The sequence below is a fragment of the Carassius auratus genome, chromosome 12 (genome assembly GCF_003368295.1).
Source record: "Carassius auratus strain Wakin chromosome 12, ASM336829v1, whole genome shotgun sequence".
Classification (NCBI taxonomy): Eukaryota; Metazoa; Chordata; class Actinopteri; order Cypriniformes; family Cyprinidae; genus Carassius; species Carassius auratus.
The window spans coordinates 18,398,549-18,424,187 of NC_039254.1; the positions used below are offsets into that span (position 1 = coordinate 18,398,549).

At 38.2% G+C, this 25,639-nt stretch overlaps 2 protein-coding genes across 2 annotated transcripts; both read right to left on the minus strand.

Annotated features, from left to right (window-relative positions):
• Nucleotides 1-2,316: 2,316 nt before the first annotated feature.
• On the minus strand, nt 2,317-7,555 carry LOC113112054 (somatostatin receptor type 2-like). Its single transcript, XM_026277426.1, has 2 exons — nt 7,157-7,555; nt 2,317-5,335 (listed from the first exon to the last, which is right to left on the minus strand). The coding sequence occupies exon 2, from the start codon at nt 5,270-5,272 to the stop codon at nt 4,136-4,138; it is 1,137 nt and encodes a 378-aa protein (XP_026133211.1). The 5' UTR covers nt 5,273-5,335; nt 7,157-7,555; the 3' UTR covers nt 2,317-4,135.
• An 11,043-nt stretch (nt 7,556-18,598) lies between these two features.
• LOC113112056 (somatostatin receptor type 2-like) lies at nt 18,599-21,553 on the minus strand. Its single transcript, XM_026277428.1, has one exon. It carries the CDS (start codon nt 20,079-20,081, stop codon nt 19,047-19,049), a length of 1,035 nt encoding a protein of 344 aa, XP_026133213.1. The 5' UTR covers nt 20,082-21,553; the 3' UTR covers nt 18,599-19,046.
• Nucleotides 21,554-25,639: the final 4,086 nt, after the last annotated feature.

Below are 25,639 nucleotides of genomic sequence, written 5' to 3' on the forward strand. Positions count from 1 at the left end.
TAATATTTGGGGTGAATGAAATGAGTCTTTTAATATGTAATAAATAGACTTTTTTTGTCAATAAATATGCCTGATAAAATTGTTACACTGAATGTCATTTTAGTGGGTGTCTTCTATAAATCAGGGTCAGAAAAACAAAAACTAAATTGAAGTTAAATGAAAAAAACAGAAAACTTTTCCAATTTTTTTTGGGGGGGGGGGTGGGGGGGCAAACAATTATTTATGGCAGTATTACACTCATCCTTCTTCGTCTTTGACACATATACGTATATGCTACCATTACATTTTTTTTTTAATAATTTTATAAATAAATGATTTTTTATTCATCAAGGGTGCGTGAAATTGATCAAAGATGACAGTAAAGACAGTTATAATGTAACAAACAGCTTATATTTTAAAAAAATGTGGTTCTTTTGTACTTTCTGTTGATCTGTGAACCGTGAATAATACATTTCATCAGTTTCCACAAACATATTTGGCGCCACGACTGTGTTCAACATTATTGATAATAATCAGAAATGTTTCTTGAGCAGTAAATCATCATATTATCATGATTTCTGAAGATCATGTGACACTGAAGACTGGAGGAATGATGCTGAAAATACAGCGGAGCATCACAGAAATAAATTACAGTTTAATATATATTCCCATAGAAAATAGCTATTTGAATTTATAATAATATTTCACAGTTTAATCAAATATAATATTATAGTAAATATATATTATATTAAACTGAACACAAGTTTATTATTGCACACACACACAAATCAAACTAAGAATTGTTCACACATTAGTCTTTATTTGTTTGGAAAATGAATGTAATGCATTTTATTTTATTTTTGTTAATAACAACACTGAAAAAAAAAAAGGTTGGCAGATACTTGATCACATTTCTCAACAAGTGTTAATAATTACAGGTCATGAACATGATGCATAATCCATATACAAGCCAAAAGATACAAAGCCTGAAAAACAGTCCACAGTCCTTTACTGTTTAAATATAAAACAAACCCAAACTGGACAACAGAGGGAGACATTCTGCAACGATTGATTGCAAAAGGATGCTTTGTCATGCATCATCTTAATATGTCACGATTTTCTTATGTGTCAAGTATAACTTCCCAGTGAAATTATATATTTTTTTATGCATTTAGCAGACAGACGCTTTTAATGTAATGTAATCTACTGTAATGCTCTATCACTTGAGCTACAGTAACACTATTGTAGGAAATCATATTACAGTTTGGTCATTTAGTATTGTGTATATAAGTTTTAAAGCAATTCTCATGTTAAATGCAACATTTACTGATACGTTATTTAATTAAAAGTTGTGTTCGCATTAGTAAATGCAGTGTAAACGAACACAAACACAAATAACTGTTTCTATTAACGAATATTAATAAATAAATCACTAGGCTATGCATTAACTCGTGAGACCTTTTGCTTTAAGCAAGAAGCCGTTAAAATGGGTTTGCACCTTTGTAAATTTAATTAAATCGCAATAGTGTTTTCTCCACAAATGGGTGTTTGAGGAATCCTTTAATTAGACCGGAGGATTATTCTGCTTGGGTGGGTTGTAATAAATTGGATCCTTACAATAAATAAGCTTAGCAACAAGGGGAACGACAGGCACATCTCAGCACACTGAGATATACTACATCCTTATGATGACACTTACGCAAGCTATAAGAGAAGAGCAGCACACAATACACAGCCTTCATTCAAGCATCTACTGAAGAAGGTGAAGACTGAGATTTAACAGAATGGTTCGTCCACACAAAATGAAAATGTGCTCTCCATCCGGTCATCCAAGATTAGGATGAGTTTGTTTCTTCATCAGGTTTGTAGAAATGTAGCACTGCATCAGTGTCTCATCAATGGATGCTCTGCAGTGAATGGGTGCCGTCAGAATGAGAGTCTGATAAAAATATCACAATAAAAAAGATTAAACAAATCCAGCATTAAGACACTTTTAATTTTAATTTAAATACGAGTGCATTCCTCCAGTGAAAAAGTGTTCTGGTCTGAATCAGGAGAGAAATCTGCACAGATCAAGCAGCGTTTAAACAGCTCTGAACAAATCTGTGAGAAACAACAGCAGAAGTTCTTTTTCACTGGAGGAAGTGTTATTATGGATTATAGACTCTATGTGTTTGAGTTAAAATCATCTTAATGCTGGATGTGTTTCATCTTTTGTCTTCTCCAGATGTTCACTGATGGACTGGAGTGCTGTGGATTATTGGGATGTTTTTATCAGACTCTCATTCTGACGGCACCCATTCACTCCAGAGCATCCAATGCTTCATTTCTCCAAATGTGCTGAAAAAACAATCTCATCCACATCTAGGAAATATTCATTTTTGAGTGAACTATTCTTTTAGTAACACAGACATTTGGTATGATGAATGATGGACATCTTTGAAACTTGTTATTAACATAAAAGTAATGCTATATAGTACTCTCAAGGCCACCTAACCTTACATAAGACACAACACTCGAGCAGGACACACACACACACACACACACACACACACACACACACACACACACACACACACACACACACACACACACACACACACTACTCTGTCTGTCGCTCAAAGGCACATTGAACTGAACTCAGAGAACTTGATGAATACTGTCATAACCACTTCGCTGTCATCAATACTTCCCCAGGTTTCACAATATGTTTGTTTCCACGCTAGATAAAAACTGTTTGCACTTATTTAAACATGAACTCATTCACTTTTCAACACTTGCAGCATAACAGATCCCATTCTGGCCCTTAGAAATCACACTCCTAAATAAACAAGTTCAGTTTTAGCCCTTCGCAAATGTTAAAATGATCTAAACCCCCTAAACGGGCAAGAGCTGAATACATTATACATACACATTATACAGCTCTGTGCGGATCAGCGGTGTATTTACAAGCATGTAATAATAAATGAGTTGATTCAGGTGGAGGGTTATTGTTAAAGCTCTAGATCATTCTGTGTGTCTTTTTGAGTGATTATTTAAGGCACTTGCATGCACTTTTCTCTGCATCTTATTTGCCAGCTGATGAATGTTAATTTAGTAAAGCCAATGGCCATATGGTTACTTCATACTTCATTAGCACAGTCACAACATAATACAATGAAACCTTTCTCCAGGTCACAAAACAATTAAGCTCTAAACTAAAGATCAAGTGTGCATTTAACTCCTGATTCTTATAAAATTCCAGTCTAATCTTAAAATAGTTAGTACATATGCTAAACCGTGACAGTTCCACGATTCATATGAATTCGTACGAATTGGTTCGTGAGATGGCACAACAATCCTCTAATAAGCATAAAAACACATAACACAGAAAATAGGGATAAAGTTGTCTTTTTTTCCACTTTATTTTTTTTTCACTCTGCATTTTAGGACTCCCTTTTTTCGTGAAAGGTACTGTATAAATACTGGCCAAGATGTAGGTATCCACTTTTATGGAGCAGTCTGAAAATGTTGTTAAGATGGGAAGGATACTAAGAGTTGTAACCGAGCCCATCTGTCCCCCAGCGCTCCACTGAACGTTAAGTACATTTCCTCTACCAAAATAAAACTCTATGGGAACCAGAGGCAGAATTTTACAAGGGAACATTTTTAAATGTAAACAAGATATTCTAAGCATCACAACTAATAAATATGCCAAAGAAATGTACATCTTTGTTTAGATTTCGGAGACCTTTTCTATGCAGCCTTGTCGAGCATCGCTCACTCGTCTTGTATTCGCCGTCACAAAAAGCCTTGAATAATAAGAAGCAATGAACAAGCTTGGCCTTGTGTTTGCACGAACAGATTGAAATCATGTTTATCCAATGAGGGAAAGTTAAAGACACTGAACAAACACTCATAATAAACACAACAAGTTTAGAGTTTCTTCAGACAGTAACACCAAACAAAGCAACTAGAGTTATTTACAGTAAATGACATTCAATTGCTCATCACTTAAATACATCAGTCGAGTCACATCAGATCGAGCTCACCCAAATGTGGTTTAGGTATTTATTGTTGTTCTTAAATACTAAATCTCTCCCACCGCATGTGATCGGAGACTTTCAGTGGACCTCTTTCATGTAACATCTAATCTCGGTAGACGTGTATCTCCTCGTCAGATGCTGGTCTGAAGGTCTCCGTTGAGCAGCGCGGCGTTGTGCGTCTCAGACATGACGTCGTTGACCATCCGAGTCCTGTCCTGTCGACTGTCGCTGCGCTCGATCTCGTCCAAGCCCCCGACTCTCTTAAGACACAGGACGTTTTGGAAGCTCTTCTTGAAGTTGTCCGACAAGAAGGCGTAGAGGATGGGGTTGGCGCAGCTGTTGGCGTATCCCAGCACCACCACGAAGTCAAAGGTGCTCTTCAGCACAGGTGTGGTGGGAACCGTTCCGGTCACAGACGTCACGTTGAACACGTAGAAAGGTAGCCAGCATAAGACGAACACCACTACTACGATAGACACCATACGGGTGACTTTCCGCTCCGAGCGCTTTCGTTTGCTGGAGCAGACTCGCATGCCGGAGGATTTCACCTTTATGACGATGAGCAGGTAGCACATGCAGATGACGATCAGCGGTAAGAAAAACCCCAAGAAGAAGGTGTAGAAGATGAAAACGGTGTAGAAGGTGTTCTGTGGCTCTGGCCACAACATGGTACACGTCCTCGCCTCGTTCTTTTTAACGTTCACTCCGCTGTAGATCATAATGGGCAGGTTGACCAGCAGAGAGATGACCCACATGGCCAGGCTGATGCTTTTGGCCATGCGCGGCTTTCGCCACTTGGTGGATTTGATGGGATGCACCACGGCCAGGTATCGATCGAAGCTCATGACCGTCAGGAAGAAGATGCTGGTGAACTGGTTCATGGAGTCCAATGTTAGGACGATGCGGCATATCGCCGATCCGAAGGGCCAGTGGAGCAGCAAGAGCTGAATGGCGATGAAAGGCAAGCTCAGCATGCACAGGACATCTGCCACGGCCAGGTTCAGGATGTAGATGTTCGTGACGGTCTTCATCTTGGCGTAGCGCAGGATGACGTAAATGACCAGGGCGTTCCCACAGAGCCCCACCGCGCAGACCACGAAGTACACGAATGTGATGACTGCTGAGCTGGTTGGGTTGAAGCCAGGGTCGGTGCTATTGGAAATCTCCAGACCAAAATCAGACTCGTTCCCGGGGAAGAAACTGTTATTGAACAGGCGATCAGGAAGGGACATGTTGGGATTGGACATAAATGTCCATTCTGTGCCCATTTTGGTGTTCTGTAGTATGTATTGTAGGCTTATGAAGATAGAGTCTGCAGTTTAATGCGAAATCTGTGTGCATTGATAAAAACAAGGAAATGTGAGTTAACAACCAAACTTCTCATTTTGAAAATGTCACATCTCAGTTGCACACCTTTTTTAAAGTGAAACCTAATCAAAGAAACACCATGTGAGTGTCAATGTTTATACACTATTAAAAATAATGCTGCTTCAAAAGGTTCTTCAAGCGATGCCACTGAAGAACCATTCAGTCAAAGGTTCTTTAAAGAGCCATCTCTTTCTTGCGTTTTAGTAATCTGAAGAACCTTCTTTCACCACAAAAAAAAAAAAAAACTTTTGTGGAAGAAAAATTCTTAAGATATTAAAGGTTCTTTAAGGAACCATTTAACCAAAAAAAAAAAGGTTATTATATGGAATCATGAAGCACCTTTATTTTTAGGAGTGTACATACTAATTCTAGACTTGTTTTGGGTGGATTAATGGTAGACCCACGATGGAACTGATTTCCACATTCAAATGAACTGTTAAATGCACGCCACTAAATTTTAGAAATTGACATTTTAAACGCTATGTAATGTATACTTTTAGAATTTATATTAGTGCATTCAGTTGGTCAGTTCATGCATTTGAGACAAATACTAGTGTAAATGGTTGTTAACTTGCCCCAAACGGGTTTACGTCAGCACACAAAAGTTTGGGAATCCCACAACCCACATGTGAGTGCGCAATCATGGATAAGACTAATGGATTGAGCAGTCACAAATCTCAACTAATAATTGGAGCATGCAACAGAAAATCTGAATTTTTCTGGTATGTTTGCATGTTGCGAGAGAACATTAGCCTGGGTTTATATCTGTTCTGCTGAAGAACATAAAAATAAAAGCAATATACAAAATTACAATTTGACATTTGAATGGCCAAGTGAAAATGGAATGAATGAAAGTAAGCAAAACGCATGACTTCGGATTCATAATCAGTTTTGATAAAAGGGCTGTTTATATTTAATTCAGTAAATGTAAACAGCCATTTAATCAAAACTGATTAATCCAAAGTCATGCGTTTTACTTGTCCTGCGATTTTAAGGTCAAGCGCTGCTGGATTGTCAATTCTGCTTACAGGTCTGATCTGCAACTTTGAATAAACAAGGACTTTACCTCGTCAGTCTGGATTCTACAGCTAATTGACTTTTGCCCTAGCAAATATTGGTTTAACTGATCTTTACTGAGCAAACAGCACACCAATTTGATCTGACAGGGATCATCTATATCAAACGATGCGGATCTAGTTCTACAGCTCTTTATATGCATGAGTTAATATAAAAGTGAAGTACTGCAATGTTGTTCTGCCGTTGAGATGACAGAGATCCATCTAAATCGTGTCTGTCTTCATCCCACACAGTATCACAGCATCTTAAACTGAGAAAGAGCAGCTCTACAGAAACCCAGCTGAGATTAAATCAAACCCTAGAGTTCCCTGCGCTTAAAAAGACTCTCAATTGATCAGTCCGCTTAAATATATTTAATTAAGCAATTAAAACGATAATTAAACATCCCACTCTGTTCTTCTCTTTGAATAGGTTACTAAATATATCCAGCGTGCGCATTTCAGCAAGCAGCTACTGGATATAAATAGTCAAATAATGGATTATTAAAGAAAACAGGACACAAAATTAAGTCTTTAAACATCCACCTGACTACTAAACTGTTCTACATAAAAAAGTCTGTTAGTAGTTTGCGTAATTATAGCCTATGTTTTTATTTTCGAATATAAAATTACACCTTAAATATCATGCTCACAACTAACGTTACATGGCACGTTGCGAAAATAAAATTTTTTAAACACTGCACTGATGTGTTTGAGTTTATTGTTTACCTGTAGTTGTTGGTCACCTTTTGGAGAGCCATTCCTGGAATATGTCAGCTTCATATGTTCACACGGATCACCGTAATATTACCGAAAAAGTGTGCGTTCAAGTGCGATATCCAACTAAGAATAACGGCGCTCGCGCTTGACGCCTCCTGATAAGCTCGCGCGCGTCCGTTCGTGCGTCAGGACACCGGCAGTTCTCCTCAGATAATAAACGATTGTTATTTCTATAGAAAATCAATATAAACATTTGTTCAGAGGCGAATGACGCACTTAAACTTTACTAAATATAACATGCAAGTCTTGAAAACGAGATTTCGAAGGCAGGGGTCCTTTGGTATTTTCAGTCAGAGATGGAAGGATGTCAGTGAGATCCTCGTGCGCGCGAGTACAGCTTCCCGCGCTGCTGATACGCTGAGTGCGCGCTTCCCGCGCTACTTGATAGATCCCGCTGTGTGGTCTGGATAAGGACACCGACATAAGGCAGGTGTCAACGTAATGATTTATATGAATCCCCTAATGCTTAGAACTAGATTTGGTAATGGGTGTGGGAATATATTCAGAAACTTTAAATGAGTGATATCATGAGAAATCATATTCCCCCCATTCTTTGAGATTAAATAGGTTGATGTCCTTGTGAATGTAGAAACATTAGGCTATAACATCTGAAGGGCACGTTTTACTTGTAACATAACCATATGACAGCTTTAAAATGAATATGATCTAATGAAAAAAAAAATAGCCTTGTAAGACAAACTAAAATATTTTGTCAATAAAATAAAATTATATATATATATATATATATATATATATATATATATATATATATATATATATATATATATATATATATATATATATATATATATATATATATATATATATATTAGAGTTTGACAACAATAAACACTTGGGATGGTCCACATAAACGAGCCAAAATGCTGTACATTTCTTGAAATAATAATTTCTGAATATTAAACATCGAATGTCAGTCTTTATTCACCTGTTTCTCATAGTTTCTCAATAAAATGTATTAAAGTAAATATTGTAAATTTAATAATAACAGGGCACATTGTAACTCAGTGTTACAAGTTACATTCCCCATGTGCACAACTGTGATTTAACACTAATAAGTGTCTTTTGCAAGTCATCAAATCAGTAAAACAAAAATCCAAACTGACAAATAACAGATTTGTCTCATTTACTTAAGCCAGAAATTTACTTTTACTATGGTAAAAATAAATGTTCAGCGAAGTCTTCAAAAGATTTTTGAATTTGCACACTTTTTCTCTATATAGAGCTGATATGGTAACTAGTAAATACTGTACATTTTGTTATTGTAACATGGAGTCAGAGACGTTCGGATCAATATGCGGTACTTTATTAACCGAATGGTCAAACAGACAGCGTCAGGTATGTGAGGGGATATCCAAAATCAGAACCAGTAACAAGCAAAGGTTGGGAAATGGAAATGGACACAAGAGTCCTGAGTGAAGTGCCCTCTACTGGAGTTCATGTGCACTCCAGCTGACGATCTTGACATAGCCCCCCCCCCAAAGGAGTGGCTTCCAGACACTCCTAGTTGAGAATAGGCGGAACTGGAGCCCACTGGGATGGAGCAGATGGAGCTGCAGCCCACCAGGGTGAAGTAGGCAGAACTGGAGCCTACCAGGGTGGAGCAGAGGACTCTCACAGCCGAGCAGACGGGACAGAACCCCACCAGAGCGGAGCAGAGGACCACCAGATTCAAGAAGATTGGACAGGAGAGCAAGTCTGGTCAGGTAGGACTGAAACAGAGAACATTCTGTGACCGTGAAGAAGTGGTTAGAGAGTTCCCAAACAGCCTCCATAGCCGTGACAGGGCAGGACGAGAGTTCATAGATGGTCTCCATGGCTGTGACAGGGCAGGCCGTGAGTTCATGGATGGCCTCTGTGGTCACGACAGGGCAGGCAATGAGTTCATAGACGGCCTCCATCGCCGTGACAGGACAGGCGGTGAGTTCATGGATGGATACTACTGACATCTCCAAAGGTTCTGCAGCAGTTGCCACCACCCCTGGAGGTTCCACAGCTGTAACAGTCTCCTTGACAGCAACACAACAAGCTGAGAGAACATTGCTCGGTGCAACAGACAGGATGAGACGAGGCTCTGGAAGTTCATCTGAGACGTGACAAGACTCTGGAAGTTCAATAGTGAATTTATTTGATTTGTGAAGATCAACGGGGACTTGACCTGATTCTGGAAGACAAACAGGGACCTGACCTGACTCTGGTGACTTGACGGGGACCTGACTTGACTCTGAAAGATCAACGGGGACCTGACTTGACTCTGGAAGATCAACTGTGGCTGCCATTTCATGCTGGGGCGCTGGGCTGGCGGCCATCTTGTACAGAGGCGCTGGGCTGGCGGCCATCTTGTGCAGAGGTGCTGGGCTGGCGGCCATCTTGTGCAGTGGCTCTGGGTTGGTGGCCATCTTGTGCAGTGGCACTGGGCTGGCGGCCATCTTGTGCAGTGGCACTGGGCTGGAGGCCATCTTCTGATGAAGCTCAGGTACAGAGACCAAAGAACGGAAAGGAGCTGGACACCTTTGGAGTAGTGACCTCCTCAACTGTAAGGGGAGAGCCACAAAACTATACTATACCGAAGGAAATCCTGCACATAAAGCTCAATGGGTTGGCTATTTTGAAAAATGGAGTGAAGCACTTTTAAGGGGTTGAATGAACTTTTAGCTGGCTCCATACCTGGTCTGGTGCTCAATAAAGCTGTTGGATCCTGGTTTGGCGAAGTCTTCTGTAACATTGAGTCAGAGACGCTCGGATCCATATGGAATACTTTATTAACCGAATGGTCAAACAGGCAATGATCAGAGGACAGCGTCAGATATGTTAGGGGATTAGATATCAGGCAATGATCAGGTCTGGTCTGGTGATCTGGTCTCTAAACAAGATGGCGCCATTGTGCATGGCTTGCCGTCTGTCACTGTCATTGCTGTGTGTGTTTTTGCTGTTTGTTTTATTTTTTGCCTAGGATGTCGACTCTCTACTGGTGTACGATCGCCAAACACTGCTGGATCTGCAATTTTCTGCTGGACATATAGTAAAATTGGATGATGGTGGACGTGAAACTTTGCCCCCCCTCCTGGCGAGGCTCCCGGCTCACCTTTGGTGTGCCCTGGCTCCACCTTCTCGAAGTAAGCGCCGAAGAAAGCGCACCCACCGCCGGGGAAAACGCAGCGGCCGGCTGGTGAGGTTGAAGGCCCGTCTTGCATGTTGTTCTACGCCTTTATGGACTGAGTTTTGAGTCATGCCTAGCCTCGTTATACCTCGACACTTGCTGGACCCTGTCGACGCCTGGCTGGTACCTGTCGTTGGCCCGGAAGAGGTGTTCCAGCCCCGCGGCCCCTGCTCTCCTCATCTCCGCTGGCGCGGAGTGAATCACAGCAACTTGCACTCTCTGTGTCGGGTTTCACAAACATCCAGTGCCACGGACCCGCCGGTTCCTGCCAGGTTTGGGCTGGTAAATGCTAGATCTCTAGCAAATAAGACTTTTGAATAAGAGGATTTTTTCACGTCCCGAGGATTGGATTTCCTCTGTGTAACTGAGACATGGCTGAGCGATGGTGAGTCTAGGGCTTTCACTGAATTTGTACACGAAGATTGCCGCTATAACTCCCCGCGAACATCTGGCCGAATAGGAGGAATAGCGACGGTATATAAGAGTCATTATAAATGTAAAGAGATTTTGTTGTCCTCCGCTTTCAGCAGCTTTGAACTGAGTTTATTTGAGATGGGTCGCCCCCACACAGTGTTGTGTGCTGTGGTCTATCGGCCCCCCCAAGTACAATAAGGACTTTTTAAATGATTTTTCTGATTTTCTGGCTGAACTCCATCACTCCCGAGTCTGTATTGCATACAGATGAGCTTTGCTCATGGTTTCACTCCACCTGCCAAACTGTTTTAGACACTGTGGCACCATTAAAATCCAGGCAGCCTAAAACTAAATCTGAGCCCTGGTTAAAAGACATGACTCATGCTGCCAGACGTGAGTGCCGTAGAGCTGAGCACAAGTGGAAGAAGGACAAACTGCAGGTGTCTCTTCAAATGTTAAGGGAATGCTGGCGTCATTACCAGGAAACTGTGAAAGATGCCAAAGAAAACATTTCTCAGATATTATTCTGGCAAATTGTTACAAGCCTCGTGTTTTGTTTAACACTATTGACTCACTTTTAAATGCCCCGCAGAATGCTTGTATGGAAGCATCCCCTGTTATGTGTGAAAACTTCCTTTGCTTTTTTATTGATAAGGTCACTTCTATTAGGTCTCAAATTGTACCTTCAGCTTCAGACCCTTCAATCTCTGTCCCCTGCTCGGCTGTCTTTGATCATTTTGAGCTGGTGACTTTTTCCTCTTTAGAGGAGGTTGTTGGTCATTTGAAGCCCTCAGGTTCTCCAAATGATGCTGTCCCCCCTCGACTATTTAAGGAGGTTTTCCCCACTGTAGGACTATCTGTTGTAGCAGTTATTTCAGGTTATGTTTCAGGTTAATTTGTTCCATTTCAATTTTTAAGTTAACCTATGATTTTATTACTAGACATTTTGTGACTTTTTCTCATTTAGGGGCCATGAACATGCATGCAAAGTGAGGATACACGGATGTGTTTTGAAAAGTACTATCATAATTTTATTATGATTGTGATGTTCGCAGGATCAGTTTGAACCACATTTGATTGTAGAGCTAGGTTAAATAGAATTATATAGAACTTGAGCGAAAGTAGAAATGAGACCTTATTTTACAGTTTGTGTTTGATAAAGTTTTTTTCAGATACACTGAAAATAAAAATAAATAGCTCATTTATACCATCTGTGTCTGTGATTGTAGTGAAAATAGTGAGGGTCAACTTCATCTTCACCTTCTCAGGGTGGTAAAATTCTAAACAAAAAACATAACCATATATACCCGAGGAATACATTTATTTTGGGTCTGTACAGTTGCCTTGCAACCAAAAAAAAAAAAAAGAAAGAAAAAAACTCTTAAATAGGTTAGAATGGCAGACCTGCATTTGTTCATAAGCAGATGCACAGACATAACATCTTGAGGTAACCTATGTAACCATGGTTTCCTGAAGGGAATGAGATGCTTCATTAAATGCTTTGGGAACACCCCTGGCGAGAGCAAATTGAGTCTTTCCTGGCATGCTTCATGGAAGAGGGGAGGACAGAAGGCCTGTAGTACTATGGGACCAGGGAAAGAGGTGGCACCTCAGGGACATACCCAGGTCTCAGGTAAAGAATTTCCTAATCATGCCCGGGGCTAACTCCAGGCATGACACTGCGAGTCCCTGAAGGTCCCCTATACTCTCTAGTGAAGATATAGAAAGGAGGAAGACTTTCTTCATTATGAGTATCTTGTCAGAGAAATCTTCAATGGGTTCAAAAGGAGTATTGCACAAAGCCTCCAGAACCACCACCAGGTCCCACAAGGGAACCTTGGTGAGTTGTACTGGCCTCAGCCTCTGGGTGCCACGGAGGAAATGTGTAACAAACAGGTGATTCCCCAATGATTGATCACCCAGAAAGGCGTGGTAAGCAGCTATGACTGAATTGTAAACCTTCAGAGTGAAGGGGGATAACACTGCAGTGAAATTCCAGAACTGTACCAACTGGGCAGTTGACTGGGTCTTGCAGACACTGTCCTCACCAAGAAGTTAAAAGCTTTCACTTCAAGTTGTACAGTTTCCTTGTGGCAGGAGCTCTGGACTGGAGTATGGTCTCAACATCCACATTTGACAGACCGGATGCTATGAGCTGTGCCCACTTAGGGGCCACACCCATAACTCATAACTCCTTCCCGGGAGTGAAGAATGGTGTCCCCCTACTTGAGAGAGGAGCCTGAACCGAATCTCCAGCCTAGGGCTATCGAGGAGGGACAAAAGGTTGGAGAACCATACTCAGGCCGGCCAGAACGGGGCTATTAGCAGAGAGTATGGAGTACTCTCTCCAGAACTCCTGGGAGCAGAGCAATTGGGGAAAATGCGTACAGACGTAGCCTCGGCTACTTCTGTACCAGCGGGACAACAGTGTGTTGTGTCCTACGATGGGAGTAGATCCACTTCCACTTGGCTGAACTCCCTTCAAAAGGAGGTCCACCTGGGTTCTGGGTGTTGCCTTCATTCCAAAGGCCTCAGCCCCTGTCTTGACAGGATGTCTGTCTCCTGATTGAGATGCCCAGGGAGGCAGAATGCTCTTAGTGAGAGGAACATTCCCTGAGCTTTTCCCTGGACTTTTCCTCCTCTGGGAAAACCCTTTGGTTCTGAGCCACCACTGCAAGGGTCTCATTTACAGCAGGCCAAAAGGTATCATGTTGGATGCAGCTGCCATCAGACCCAACAGTCTTTGAAACTGTTTGACAGTAAGTGACTGACCTTCCCTCACTCCCCTCACGGCTGTTAGAATCACTTCGATATGAGTGGGAGACAACTGTGCCTGCATCATTGTCGAATCCCACACCATGCCCAGATATGTGTTTTTTTTTGTAGCGGAGAAAGCACATTTTTCTTGACATTTAGCTGTAACCCCAGCTCTTTCATATGGGTTAGGAAGACATCTCGATGCCGAGCCACCATCTGATCTGACTGAGCATTGTAATTGAGTATGCGGATGCCCTGGAGTCGCAACGGAGTAAGGGCAACATCCACACACTTAGTGGAAGTGCGAGGGGAGAGTGACAGGCCAAACGGAAGAACTGGATACTGATATGCTTCGCAACCGAAAGAAAACCTTGGGAACTTCCTGTGTTGAGGAAGGATGGATACATGGAAGTATGCATCCTTGAGATCTATCATGACAAACCATTCCTCAACCTGATTTGAGACACAGTCTGTTTGATAGTGAGCATATTGAAACCGGCCCCTGGACTTTGCCATCTTTGCTCATGGGTACCTTTACCAAAAAGTAGTTTAGTTCAAGTTTATTTTATTAAGTATACTTCAAGTTTATTTTATTAAGTATACTTAAGTAAAGTTCGAGTATATTTTTAAGTATACTTTATGTAACTAGTATACAAATATCAGTGTTCTAGTAATATGCTTGTAAGTGTACTGTTTCAATACTACTTGAGACTAAATTGGCCCACTTTCTACTATATAAAAGTAAACTTTAAGTATACTTTAAGTATAACAGTAGAAAACTTTTGAGTACACAACTAGTTTACCTCTATGTTTGTAGTTTGTACTGCAATTACACTTAAAGTGAACATATGTTTAATGATTTACTAATTATTACTACTACTACTACTACTAACAATTATTTACAAATTACTAATATAGTCTCAGTAAACTACTAGTTTAGTAGTTTTATACTTAATTTTTTTTATACTTTTTCTTTTTCTGTGCAGAAGATGTGTACTGGCGCCCTCTACCATATAACAATGAAAACACAGATTCTAGTAGACTTTTTGTAAGTATAAGTCTAGTATACTTAAATGTCATTTTAAGTATATTTATGAGAAGTACATGAAGCCCATTTCTGAGAAGTACATAAAAAGTAAACTAAAATCATAATTTCCTATTTTTAGTTTAAAAGAAGTATACTGATAGCACACTTGAATAAACTTATTTTTCGTAAGGGTACCCAGATCCAGGAACAGTCATATGACAATCACTCGTCAAGGACATCAAAAAGGGTAAATCATGTACACAATAAAAAATCTGAATGGGTGAAGCTGAATGAAGCTAGCCTTGACTGATTAGTCAAACAAACAAACAGGAGTTTGCTTTAACGTAAGAGGTGTGTTTCTTAAAGGTACAGTGGCAATAACAAAACAAATTGTTCAAAAAGTGTCTGGAGCTCAGTTCTATTATACACAGTACTATTTGACACACAGACACACGCACGCACACACATAAAAATTGCTTTACAAAGAATAAAAATGGTTTCAAGTAAAGTAATTTTTTATAGAAATTCAGCCTGCGTGAATACTGAGATTAGTTATAGTATCTTCCACTTTAACTGAAATGGTTAAATCTAACAGAAGAGAAGTGGTGGACATACCAGTGGGCCTTCACCCTTTGACAGCACTTAGTCAACAAAAACACAAACTGAGAATATATGGGGTTAAAGGTCAATGGCAGATAAGTCATGAAAAGCCTTGATGAAAGGTAAACTGTGGCAATGACAATAAACAGACGCAGCTTGAATAAAGAGTAAAATGACTTAAACTGGTGAGTGATTTAACTGAAATGTGTATGGAAACAGAAAGTATCCATTATATTTGTGTTTGAAATAGTGAGCCATTTTCAAACTTTGGGTATCAAAGTGTTATGAAGCTCTAACCAAATGGCAATTTGCATTGCTCTTTGAAGTACTGTTTTAAATTAAATTCAGGTTTCAAGAAAAGGGCAACAGTGAGAGGAAATCCATTGTTTTGAAGCTTACAAAGTAGCAATGGAAAATATGATATGGTTGTTAGGATGGCGTTTGGTCCAAAGAGGGAGGATTATGCATTAGTGATGAGAACGCAAAGCATTTATGTGTTTTTTAACTTTAGGCACTTTTATATCACAGTTGCTTTTCATTAAAACTAGTGCTGCCTAACGATTAATCATGATTAATTTTTTTGACACGATTATTGTTTTTGTTAATATATGTGTGTATACTGTGTATATTTATTATGTATATACAAACACATGCATGCATATATTTAAGAAAAGATATGTTATTTTATATACTAAATATTTTTATGTATAATATAAAAGATAAGAATATAAACATAAAAATGCATATACATTAAATATAATACATTGAAATATTTTCCAAATATATACTGCATGTGTGTGTGTGTGTGTTTATATACATAAATATACACAGTACAGACACATATATTATCTAACAAAAACTTTAATTTGGATTCCATTAATCATGATTAATCGTTTGACAGCACTTATTTAAAAAGATTTAAACATATTTATTTTTTTTATGTGAAGGTTTCATTAAAACTGTAGTGGAAGCTTTTCACCATGCATTCGTCATGTATCTTTTATACGTTTCAAATTCCATTTACATATTTGATTGTTTTAGCTCATCCCAGACAAACATTTCTCAATCTGAAATGTGTAAATGTAAATCTTGTTGAATTATTTAAATGATGTGAAAATATTACAATATTAGTAGTTTTTATTTAGGATAAATAAAATGCTTAAATGTTATTCTAATCAAAATGTTTTATTCCAAAAACAAAACAAAACATAACAGGTAGTTGGCTATAATTAATATCCACCTGTAATCCAGAAAACATAGAAAAACAGTTTGAAAGCAATGCAGCTGGGTCTATCATGACTTTATTAACTGATAAAGTAAACATAATGAGACATTATTTGTTAGAGAAACATGTTTAATCTTAAATAATGGGTTTTTAGACACTAATCGGAAAACTGGACGCCACTGGATCAACACGCTCAATTAAAATGAGTGAGAGTTCATTTAACATTCCTATTGTTCGTAAGTATAAAAGCTAAACAGCCCACATCCTTCCTTAGCTTTTTAAGAGCATGTTTGATTGTTAGAGAGTCATTAAGAAATTGGTTTGAGTCACATCAGCTTAAGGGTATTATTTTATTGTCAATTTGTTGTAAAGAAATAAGGTTAAATAGAAGATGAATGTAAAATGAGGAAGTCTGAATAAACTGCATGTGGCTCTCTTTACTGTTTTGAATAAGTGCCTCAGGATAACTAAACTATTCATTATTTTCCTGATATGTCTCAAACATATACATTATAGGCCCGCACCGGACATGTGATGCCCAAGGGTCCAATTAAAAGCTTTTGTTAGTGCATACACAGTGATAACTACTGATGAATGATAGATTATTATAGTCAAATAGCCAAGCTGAGTTTAAAAGGATGTTTTCTAAGGCGCAAAGCCAACGGTTGGGGAACGATAAATGAATCCTTGTACAGTTCAAGTGACAGCTGAACTAGCGGACAGTTTTGTTGTTTTAAATGGTCAAATGTAGTGTTAAACAAGAGCATGTTGAACTATCAACTGGATATATAATGGCATGGTTAAAGTGAAAAAAAAAAAAAAAAATTCTGGACAGGAATGAAGGAATCAAATGAAATTTGTCAACATGCATTTAAATTATAGTTGCTAATTTGCATAATTTTTAGACTTTTGTGAATTCTAGATGTAGTTTTACATAATATGTGTATTATATTTGCTGTTTTAATGTCATGTGATTTATTTAATTTGTATTCCATTTGTTTAATGATGATTCTTAGTTAGTAATTCAGATGCTTACGACACAATATAGATGCTGCCCTTTGGTCAGAGTAATGAGGGACTTGATCCCATAACCTCCTGAGAGATGTTATTTAAAATTGTTTTGGTACATAATGTGCGTGAGCTATTGCTAACCTTCTAATTTTGTATCTAAATACTTTTTTTTTTTTTTTGTGTAAGATTTGATGAGCTTAGATTGCATCTTTTTTATGTCAGAAGTATAGATTTTTGACAATCGTCATGAAAACAAATTCGTCATGGAGCCATGGGATACACTGCTTTGACTTCTGTACATGGGAATGAAGCATTGTAAGTGTTGTAATCTAAGTATACTGTCTCCCAACAAGTCCTGTCTAATCCATTTATGGATATTTATTTATTTTTAACAGGATGACAGGCAACAATGGTAATTTTAAGAAAAGTGTGAGTATGTATTTGCTTTTTTACCTGATTACATGTTCGTACCCTCATTTTGAGTATTATGCTATACCAAGTTCCCCTTTAGTCATGAATACTGAATAAGGAAAGTTATGTTGTATTGCACTTTAACTGCCTATAAAACTGCTGCAAAAACAACACGTTTATAACATTTTAAATGTGGGCCAGATGTCAGACAAAGAAGTGTTGTGGACCATCAGTTGTAAGCCTTCAAGCTGTCAAATATAAAAATACCTGTGTAAAACTTAAAGTGGGTGATAGATTTGTTTTCATCTGCAAGTGGTTATACATTTCTACATTTACAGCAGGTTTGCACGTTTGTTTCTCCTTAAACTTGCACTAAAACATTTGAAAGGAGGAACTCAGAGATTCATAAATGTTTTAATAATTCATTCCCTTTACTTGAACAAACAGAATTACACACTTTGTCATTATCTGTGAATTTTAACGTGTATGAACAATGATAAATTACATATGTAGAAAGTAATATACTGTAACCCCCCCCCCCCCTCCAATATATAGAAATATTGTATACATGCAATAATGTAAAATATTAGTATCAAACAAAAACTTTTATTTTAGATGCGATTAATCGGGATTAATCATTTGACAGCACTAGTTCAAAGATAAAAGCAACCCCACCTCTCTCTCTCAAAAAAAAAAAAATATATATATAATAACATATAATATAATAACTAATAATATAATATAATATAATATAATAACAATATGCAAAACCTGTGTATATTATATAATAACACATGGTTATTTAAACAAATGTTGGCTATTAACATCATATTTATCAACTGTTTCACAGCCACATTCCTTTTTCATGTGTCATTCAGTAACAGTCACACAAAAATCCTCAAATATTTGGTCCAAGCTGGATGCCATGACAACCATGACATCATCACGAAGTCCACAATCAGTTTGACAGCACTTGTACAGGAGGGCAGAAATTGCATAATCATCCTTACAACACTGCCCTTCCTTTGCACGGAAACCAAGCAACCTGCTTTTGTGGCAAAATAACATTATTGTCTTCCACGCCTCAGTCTGCTCATGTCTTTTTCTCTATTTCACAGAAGCAATTGCACATTTTACTAAAAAAATGTGGTGGGCAAAGAAAGTCTGTTTATGCATTGCAACACAAACCCTTCTAAATATTTAAAAGAAAGACATACTAAGCCAGCATGCTTTGTACGTTGGTGTCATGCAAAACAAAGCCCTCGGTGTCTCTGTCGCAGTGAGTCCGTGAGCTCTTGTGAGGGCAAAGGAGGGTGTGGAAATGCCTTCGAAAGGTTTCCGACAAACATGCGTACAGTATTGGATTGGCGCAGCTCCACGAGTACGACAGCAGCACCACAAACTCAAAGCCACGCGCGAAATCAAGCACCGGGTCTATTAGGTACAGAGAGCAAAAGTTGAAGACGTAGAACGGCAGCCAGCAGATGCCAAACACCAAAACAACCGCCACTACCATCTTAGTAACCTGTGTCTCAAACCTGTGACTTTCCAGTGAAGACGTTTGCTCTCTGGCGTTTCTCAGAGTCACTAGAAGTGCCGTGTAAAACACGATCATTACGGTGAACGGTAAGGCGAAGCCCAGTACGAATGTGTAGCTAAGAAAAGCCAACCACCAGGAGTCAGATGCAACATCAGGGTCAACGGTGCAGAAACCATAGCTGGCCGAAAAGTGTATAGCCATCGGAAGCACTGGAAACAGAGAGATGAACCACATTAATGTGGCGATGATCTTCGCACGCCGAGGCGTCCGCCAACGAGCGAAGCGCACCGGGTCTACAAGAGCCATATAACGATCAACACTCATCACCGTTAAACAGAACACGCTTGTGAACTGATTGATGCCATCCAGAACCATCACCAGCTTACAGACGGCTTCTCCGAAGATCCACTGGTCCTGGAAGTTTTGGATGGCGATGAACGGGAGTCCCACCATGAAGAGGCCATCCGCCAAAGCCAAGTTGAAAATGTAGACGGTGGTAGCCGAAGACATTTTGTCCAGTTTCAGAATGGTGACGATGACCAGCGAGTTCCCGGCCAATCCCACGACGCACACGGCCAGGTACAAGACGGCCACGGTGACGCTGAAAGCATCGAAGTCCTCCCGAATGTAGACGTTGTTTATCGCGCCGCTGTCCAGATCCACGATCGACACGTTGTCGTAAAACATTCCCAAAGGTTTTGAGGTTTCCATTTCTGCTCAGAAACGGTTCGTAGTTCTTGTAGGAGAAGATCGGATGTATTAGATCTTGATGAGATTTCCAAAAAATGGTTTATATAGTCTTCGCAGGAGAAGTTCAAATGTATTAGAGCTTGACAAAATGTCAAAAATGGTTTGTATAGTCGTCGCAGGAGAAGTTTTAAGGTAGTATTGTAATTTGATGAAATTTCTCTATGGCTCGCAATCTTTGCAGAAGTTCAAACGAATTCGAACTTGACAAATGTTCTGGTCAAAAACAGTTTTTAATCCTTGCAGAAGTACAAATGTATAGGAAATCGCCCGAACTATCTGGAAGAAACTGGTTTGTAGTCCTTGAAGATGTTCAAAATGTATTAGATCTTGCCAATATTTCTGCTCAAAAGTGGCTTGTAATCCTCGCAGAAGTCCAATCGTGTTAAAACTTGATGAGGTGTTCTGCTCAAAACTAGTTTGTAGTTAATTCCAAAACGAGTTCTTGATCTCCACTGGTTTGCATCCACCTTGTCCTTGAAGCTGGTTTATTTATTTTTTTCCCAATCTCGAGAGCTTCACCCAATTGGTCTTTGAAGAGATTTCAGCATAAGCTTGGAGGAGCTGGCACTCAAACGACTGCTTGAAAGATCTGGAAACCTACTGGGTGTTTGACCCTCCTAGTGAGATCTTATATATCCCCCCTGTAGCGTCCAGAGTGTGTGTGTGTGTGTGTGTGTGTGTGTGCATAGAGTCATCCGTTGACTCCGATAAGCTGCGCCGGCTCGTTCCAATCCGCTGTTAAGAGGTTTCCAGGGTGCCATCTGTTACAATACTTTTGTTTTCATAACTAAACACCCTTGTCAGAAGGTCCATCCAGGCTCTTTCTTTCACACTCCCTTGCTCACATTTTCCTCCTTCTCTCCACCCCTCTGTTTCTTCCCTCTCCTCGCAGTTCAGTGGGGGGTCAATCTGAGCCGATCAACCCCCAACTTCCCCTCTGGGCCACCCACTTTCCAAATACGTCCCCAAAGGATGCGTGATGAATCTGGCCTGTCTCCCTCTGCTTGTTTTAAAGTGCTGCGTTCCCCCCTTCAGTGTTTATATTTCTCGCCGATTGTTGGTCAGTAAATCATTTATCTCGCTCAAGGCCTCGGCGGGTGGAAACGGTTGCAGATAAAAGGGCAATGAGCGATCACCTTAGTCCTGTTCCTCCTCGGACACGCATAGTTGGAATACCGCAGATCTCACAGTGAACTTCCAAGGATAAGAGTAACTTATCTACCGTTTTGGTACTAGATATATCTTTATGCAAAATGCAGATTGTTTTGGAGGTCGCTCTGCTCCCAATTCCATGAAATCATTCCTAGAATTTGGACTTTCCTTTGGCATGTTACTGTAAACTTGGAAAAGCTTTAAGTTTATTAAGAGGTTTAAAGGGCCTCGAGTGAGTTGAAGACAGGTATCCAGACCTCTCCAAATAAATCTACACGGTCGGCATTTGGTTTCACTGCTCTGGGCTTGAGTTTTCTTGTATCTCTTAACAAGGAACATACCGGGCTTACAAAAAGCATGTTGTGGTTTCTAAGAATAAGAAGAACTAGGATTTGATTCTGAAAACTTTCCTCCAAAAACCTTTCATGCGTGTTCTTGGTCTCATCTGTGCATCTCTTTGTTCCTTTGTCTTTCATGTTACATTGTCTTTAATTAGTTCCATTATTTCGGTTTATCCCCTTTTTATCTTTCATCTCTGTTCTCTGATTTATTTTAGTTAATCTTAAACCGAATTTTTAAAGCTTTACAATTTTTCAGGTAACAGTTCCTCAAGAGAAATCCAGTATAGTGTATATATATATAGTGATGTTCTTTGTGATGGAAATCATTTTAATATTTCAGTTTGTGTTCCCTGCTGTTTTAAAACCGTCAAACTTCAATGAACATCCCTGATGGACTTGATATGGAGTTTATATGGTTAGTGTCATGAAGGAAACCACCGTCTGTTCACCATAAAGGAGACGAGAAGCAGCACAGGATACATAACCAGATGAGTTTCTAAGAAAGCAGTCGTTATCAAACAAGAAATTAGAGCAAATAAATGAGAAAAGAGATGAGATAAAAGCAGAGTAATAACTGAAGAGCAAATATAAAGGAGCTAATTAAAGAACACACATGACAGAAATAAAAAGATAAAGGGCTAGAGATAAGAAAAGGTTGATTAGAGAAATAATGCAATATAAAAAGTATTAAATTGTATCATTGATGGGATTGGAATATAATTTGAACGGGGTTCAAACTTAGGTCACTTGAATATAAAGCAGCGTGTAAGTATCAGAGCAAAGGATAATAAAGTAAGGGCACCGGGAATAATACAAAAAAAAAAAATTTGAATAAAATTTCATAAAATGTATATTTAATAATTTGATAATTGTATTATTATTCAATTTTATTCATAATTAATATTTTATTTATTTATATTATTATTTAAATGTATTATTCTGTTCTTCTTCTTCTTAATATTCTGTATAGACTACAGTAAAAAAAAAAAAAAAAATATTACTTCCAAACAATGTTAACTCAGAAATTGCTAATAAAAAAAAAAGAAAAAAGTATTTTATTACAAAATGCACTCAAGTAATCTTTGTTTTATTACAGATACTATTTCTTATTTTATTATTATGTTTTACAAATAAAGCAGCAGAAGGTCACCATATCAAGAAGCATATTATATTTATAGTTTTATGTATATATAATTATTTATTTTTTCACCGAAAGGTTAATGCATTATTTTGTCCTAATACGTTTCCAAATCCTTCCAGAATAATCCTGCATGTAGAAAAATATATAACTAGTGAAGTTTCTTTCTAATTCACTAAATCCACTACTTCACAACATTAATGTAGCTTTAAACTTCTAAAATGTTTATCCAGGTGAATCGGAGCTGACGAGGTTCCTTTAAAACACAGTTGAAAATCTGGAATCCGAAAAAAATAAAATCGAAAATGAAGTCTTTAGCAATGCATATTTCTAATCAAAAGGTAGGAAATTTACAAAATGTCTTCACGGAACAAGATCTTTCCTTAATATCCTAATGATTTTTGGCAAATGGATAATTTTGATCCATACAATGTATTGTTGGCTACTTATGACTGCTTTTGTGCTGCAGGGTCACAAATGTGGCAGAGGTTAAAAAGTAATTATGAAATATATACAGTGAGCTTGTATTTAAGTGAACCACCTGTAAATAAACAGAGTGGTGTCAAATGGGCTTGTTTTGATGCACAGAGCTCAGTGTTTGCAGATATCCTGGATAAAAAGGATTTGGTTCACACACACACATCTGTGTGAGCAATAAACTGTGTTTGATTTGCACAGGGACCATGACTGCAGGCATCAGGTCCTGCTGGGGACCCAGTTTATAAAAAAAAAAAAAAAAAAAAAAAAAAAAATACTATATATATATATATATTTTTACTTTTGTTCTTTTTTTATAATTTTATAATTTTATATATATATTTTTTTTACATATTTTTTTTTATTATATAAGATTCAAGGTGAATGAAACTTGCGCAGATGTGATATCTGTAATTTTATTAGTAAACAACTATAAAAATGCGGTGGCAAAAACTGATCTAACAGGATGTTTTATGTAATTTTAGAGTAAAATACTGTAAGGTGTAAGTTTTTCGGAAGTAAAATAGAATTTTACCTTATAATTTACAGTAAAAAAAAACTCAAAGCTCACATTTGATAGTTTTGTTTAAATAATAAATGATGCTTTTTCTTAGTTTGTGGATGACAGTTAAACAAATGTTATTGCATTATGCATTATTATTGCATGTTTTGTATATTTCACCAGGTTATAAGGTTGGTATATTAACATTATATAAGTTAATGAAATATACAAGTTTTACTGTAAATTAAGTTCAGTCTTTAAAACCTAAACTGTTAGTACTCTATTGTTATGAACAATTTTTGGCAACCACAGCTATAAACTTATTTACTGTTGTTGATTTTACAGAGTATTGTTTTTTCCTCACAGAAGCGGGTCTTGGATGGCAGCCTGGGATTTGCTGCAGGGGTAAGAAACCATTAGCCTTAGTTTTTACTTTTCCTTCCTTGCTTTATATGTCTATAATTTCATGGTGTGTTTGTATCACATCTCTTTCTCTTTACACAATGAAATATTTGTTTAGTGATGGCAGGCTGGAGCGCGTTATGCACTTTGTTTGGCTTTTTATTCATTTATTTGATTGTGACCCAGAGTTAATTACGCTGTCCAGTTTTGATCATCTGCAGTATCTGAATGCAACACCAGGTTTGCCGAATCCTTATCAAATGTTCAGAAACAACAGTTGTAGTCGCCTGAAGGGCTGTGAAAAATGCTCGTGCATTGAAGATGAAAAAATATAATTTCCTTGATATTAAATATGCATGTTTTGTAGATTGGAATTGAAAATCCAGGAAACGAATAAATGGTTGAAATGTTTGTTTGTTTTTCTGTCCCCATGTTCTAGACGTTTGTGTCATTACAAGTTCTTGCATAATACGAGCTTGTATAATGATACTCAATCCTCAGTGTCGTATATAATGATGTTATTGCTTTGCTTGGTGTGCAGAGATCAGTGTTTCAACATTTAAATATGTTTGTACAGTTTACCTTTTAAAGAGCATATTGATCTTGAAGCAAAAAAGAATGATTTTTTTGGGGTTGCTAATTAGACATTAGTTGCTCCAACTTTTCCAGAATTCGTTTTATGGGTAAATTTTGGGAAATTGAGATTTATGCATAATCTGAAAGCTGAATAAATCATCTCTCCATTGATGTGTGGTTTGACAAGATTTGGATGACATGCAACTATTTGAAAATCTGGAATCTGAGGGAGCAAAAAAAAAAAAAATCTAAATTCATAATTTTGACCCATACAATGGTTTTTTGGCTATTACTACAAATATACCCCACAGATTTAAGACTGCTTTTGTGCTGCAGGCTCACATTTTATACACACATGTTGGTGTTAGTTCTTGGCAGATGCTTCATAGTTTACCATGGTGTTATTAAAGTAATAACTGCATGTAACTCATTGTAATCTGTATGCAAATGTTTAATGGCGCTCTCTTGGCAGTTTCATTGGTAAAACTTTGAAAATCAGTTTCTCGCTTTCATACTTTGCAGGTTATGCTAATATTCAGTCAAATTCGTATTTGAGCCTAGCTTACTTTCAGTTAACAGATTGCGTGTTCTTCTCCCAAATATAATGACTGAGTTTGGAAAAAAAGGCTTTTGCGTCTTCTTTAAATAATCTTTATAAAACGATGGAATTTAAAGCCCTTCTACCTTTAAGTACTGTAAATTCAACTCAAACACCTTCTATATACTCTACTATATACACACACATATACATAAGATCGATTACAGCACTGGCTTGTCCTCAGTTCCTCTTCTGCGGTTGTCCATATGGATCGTGCTTTAGTTTGGTGGTCTTGCTTCGCCTCGAGCAGCTGTGTTTCTGAAGCAGCACAGCATCTGGCATCATGACATTGCCAAGAGCAAATATCCCTCAGAAGATCCTTCTCTGGTTCTC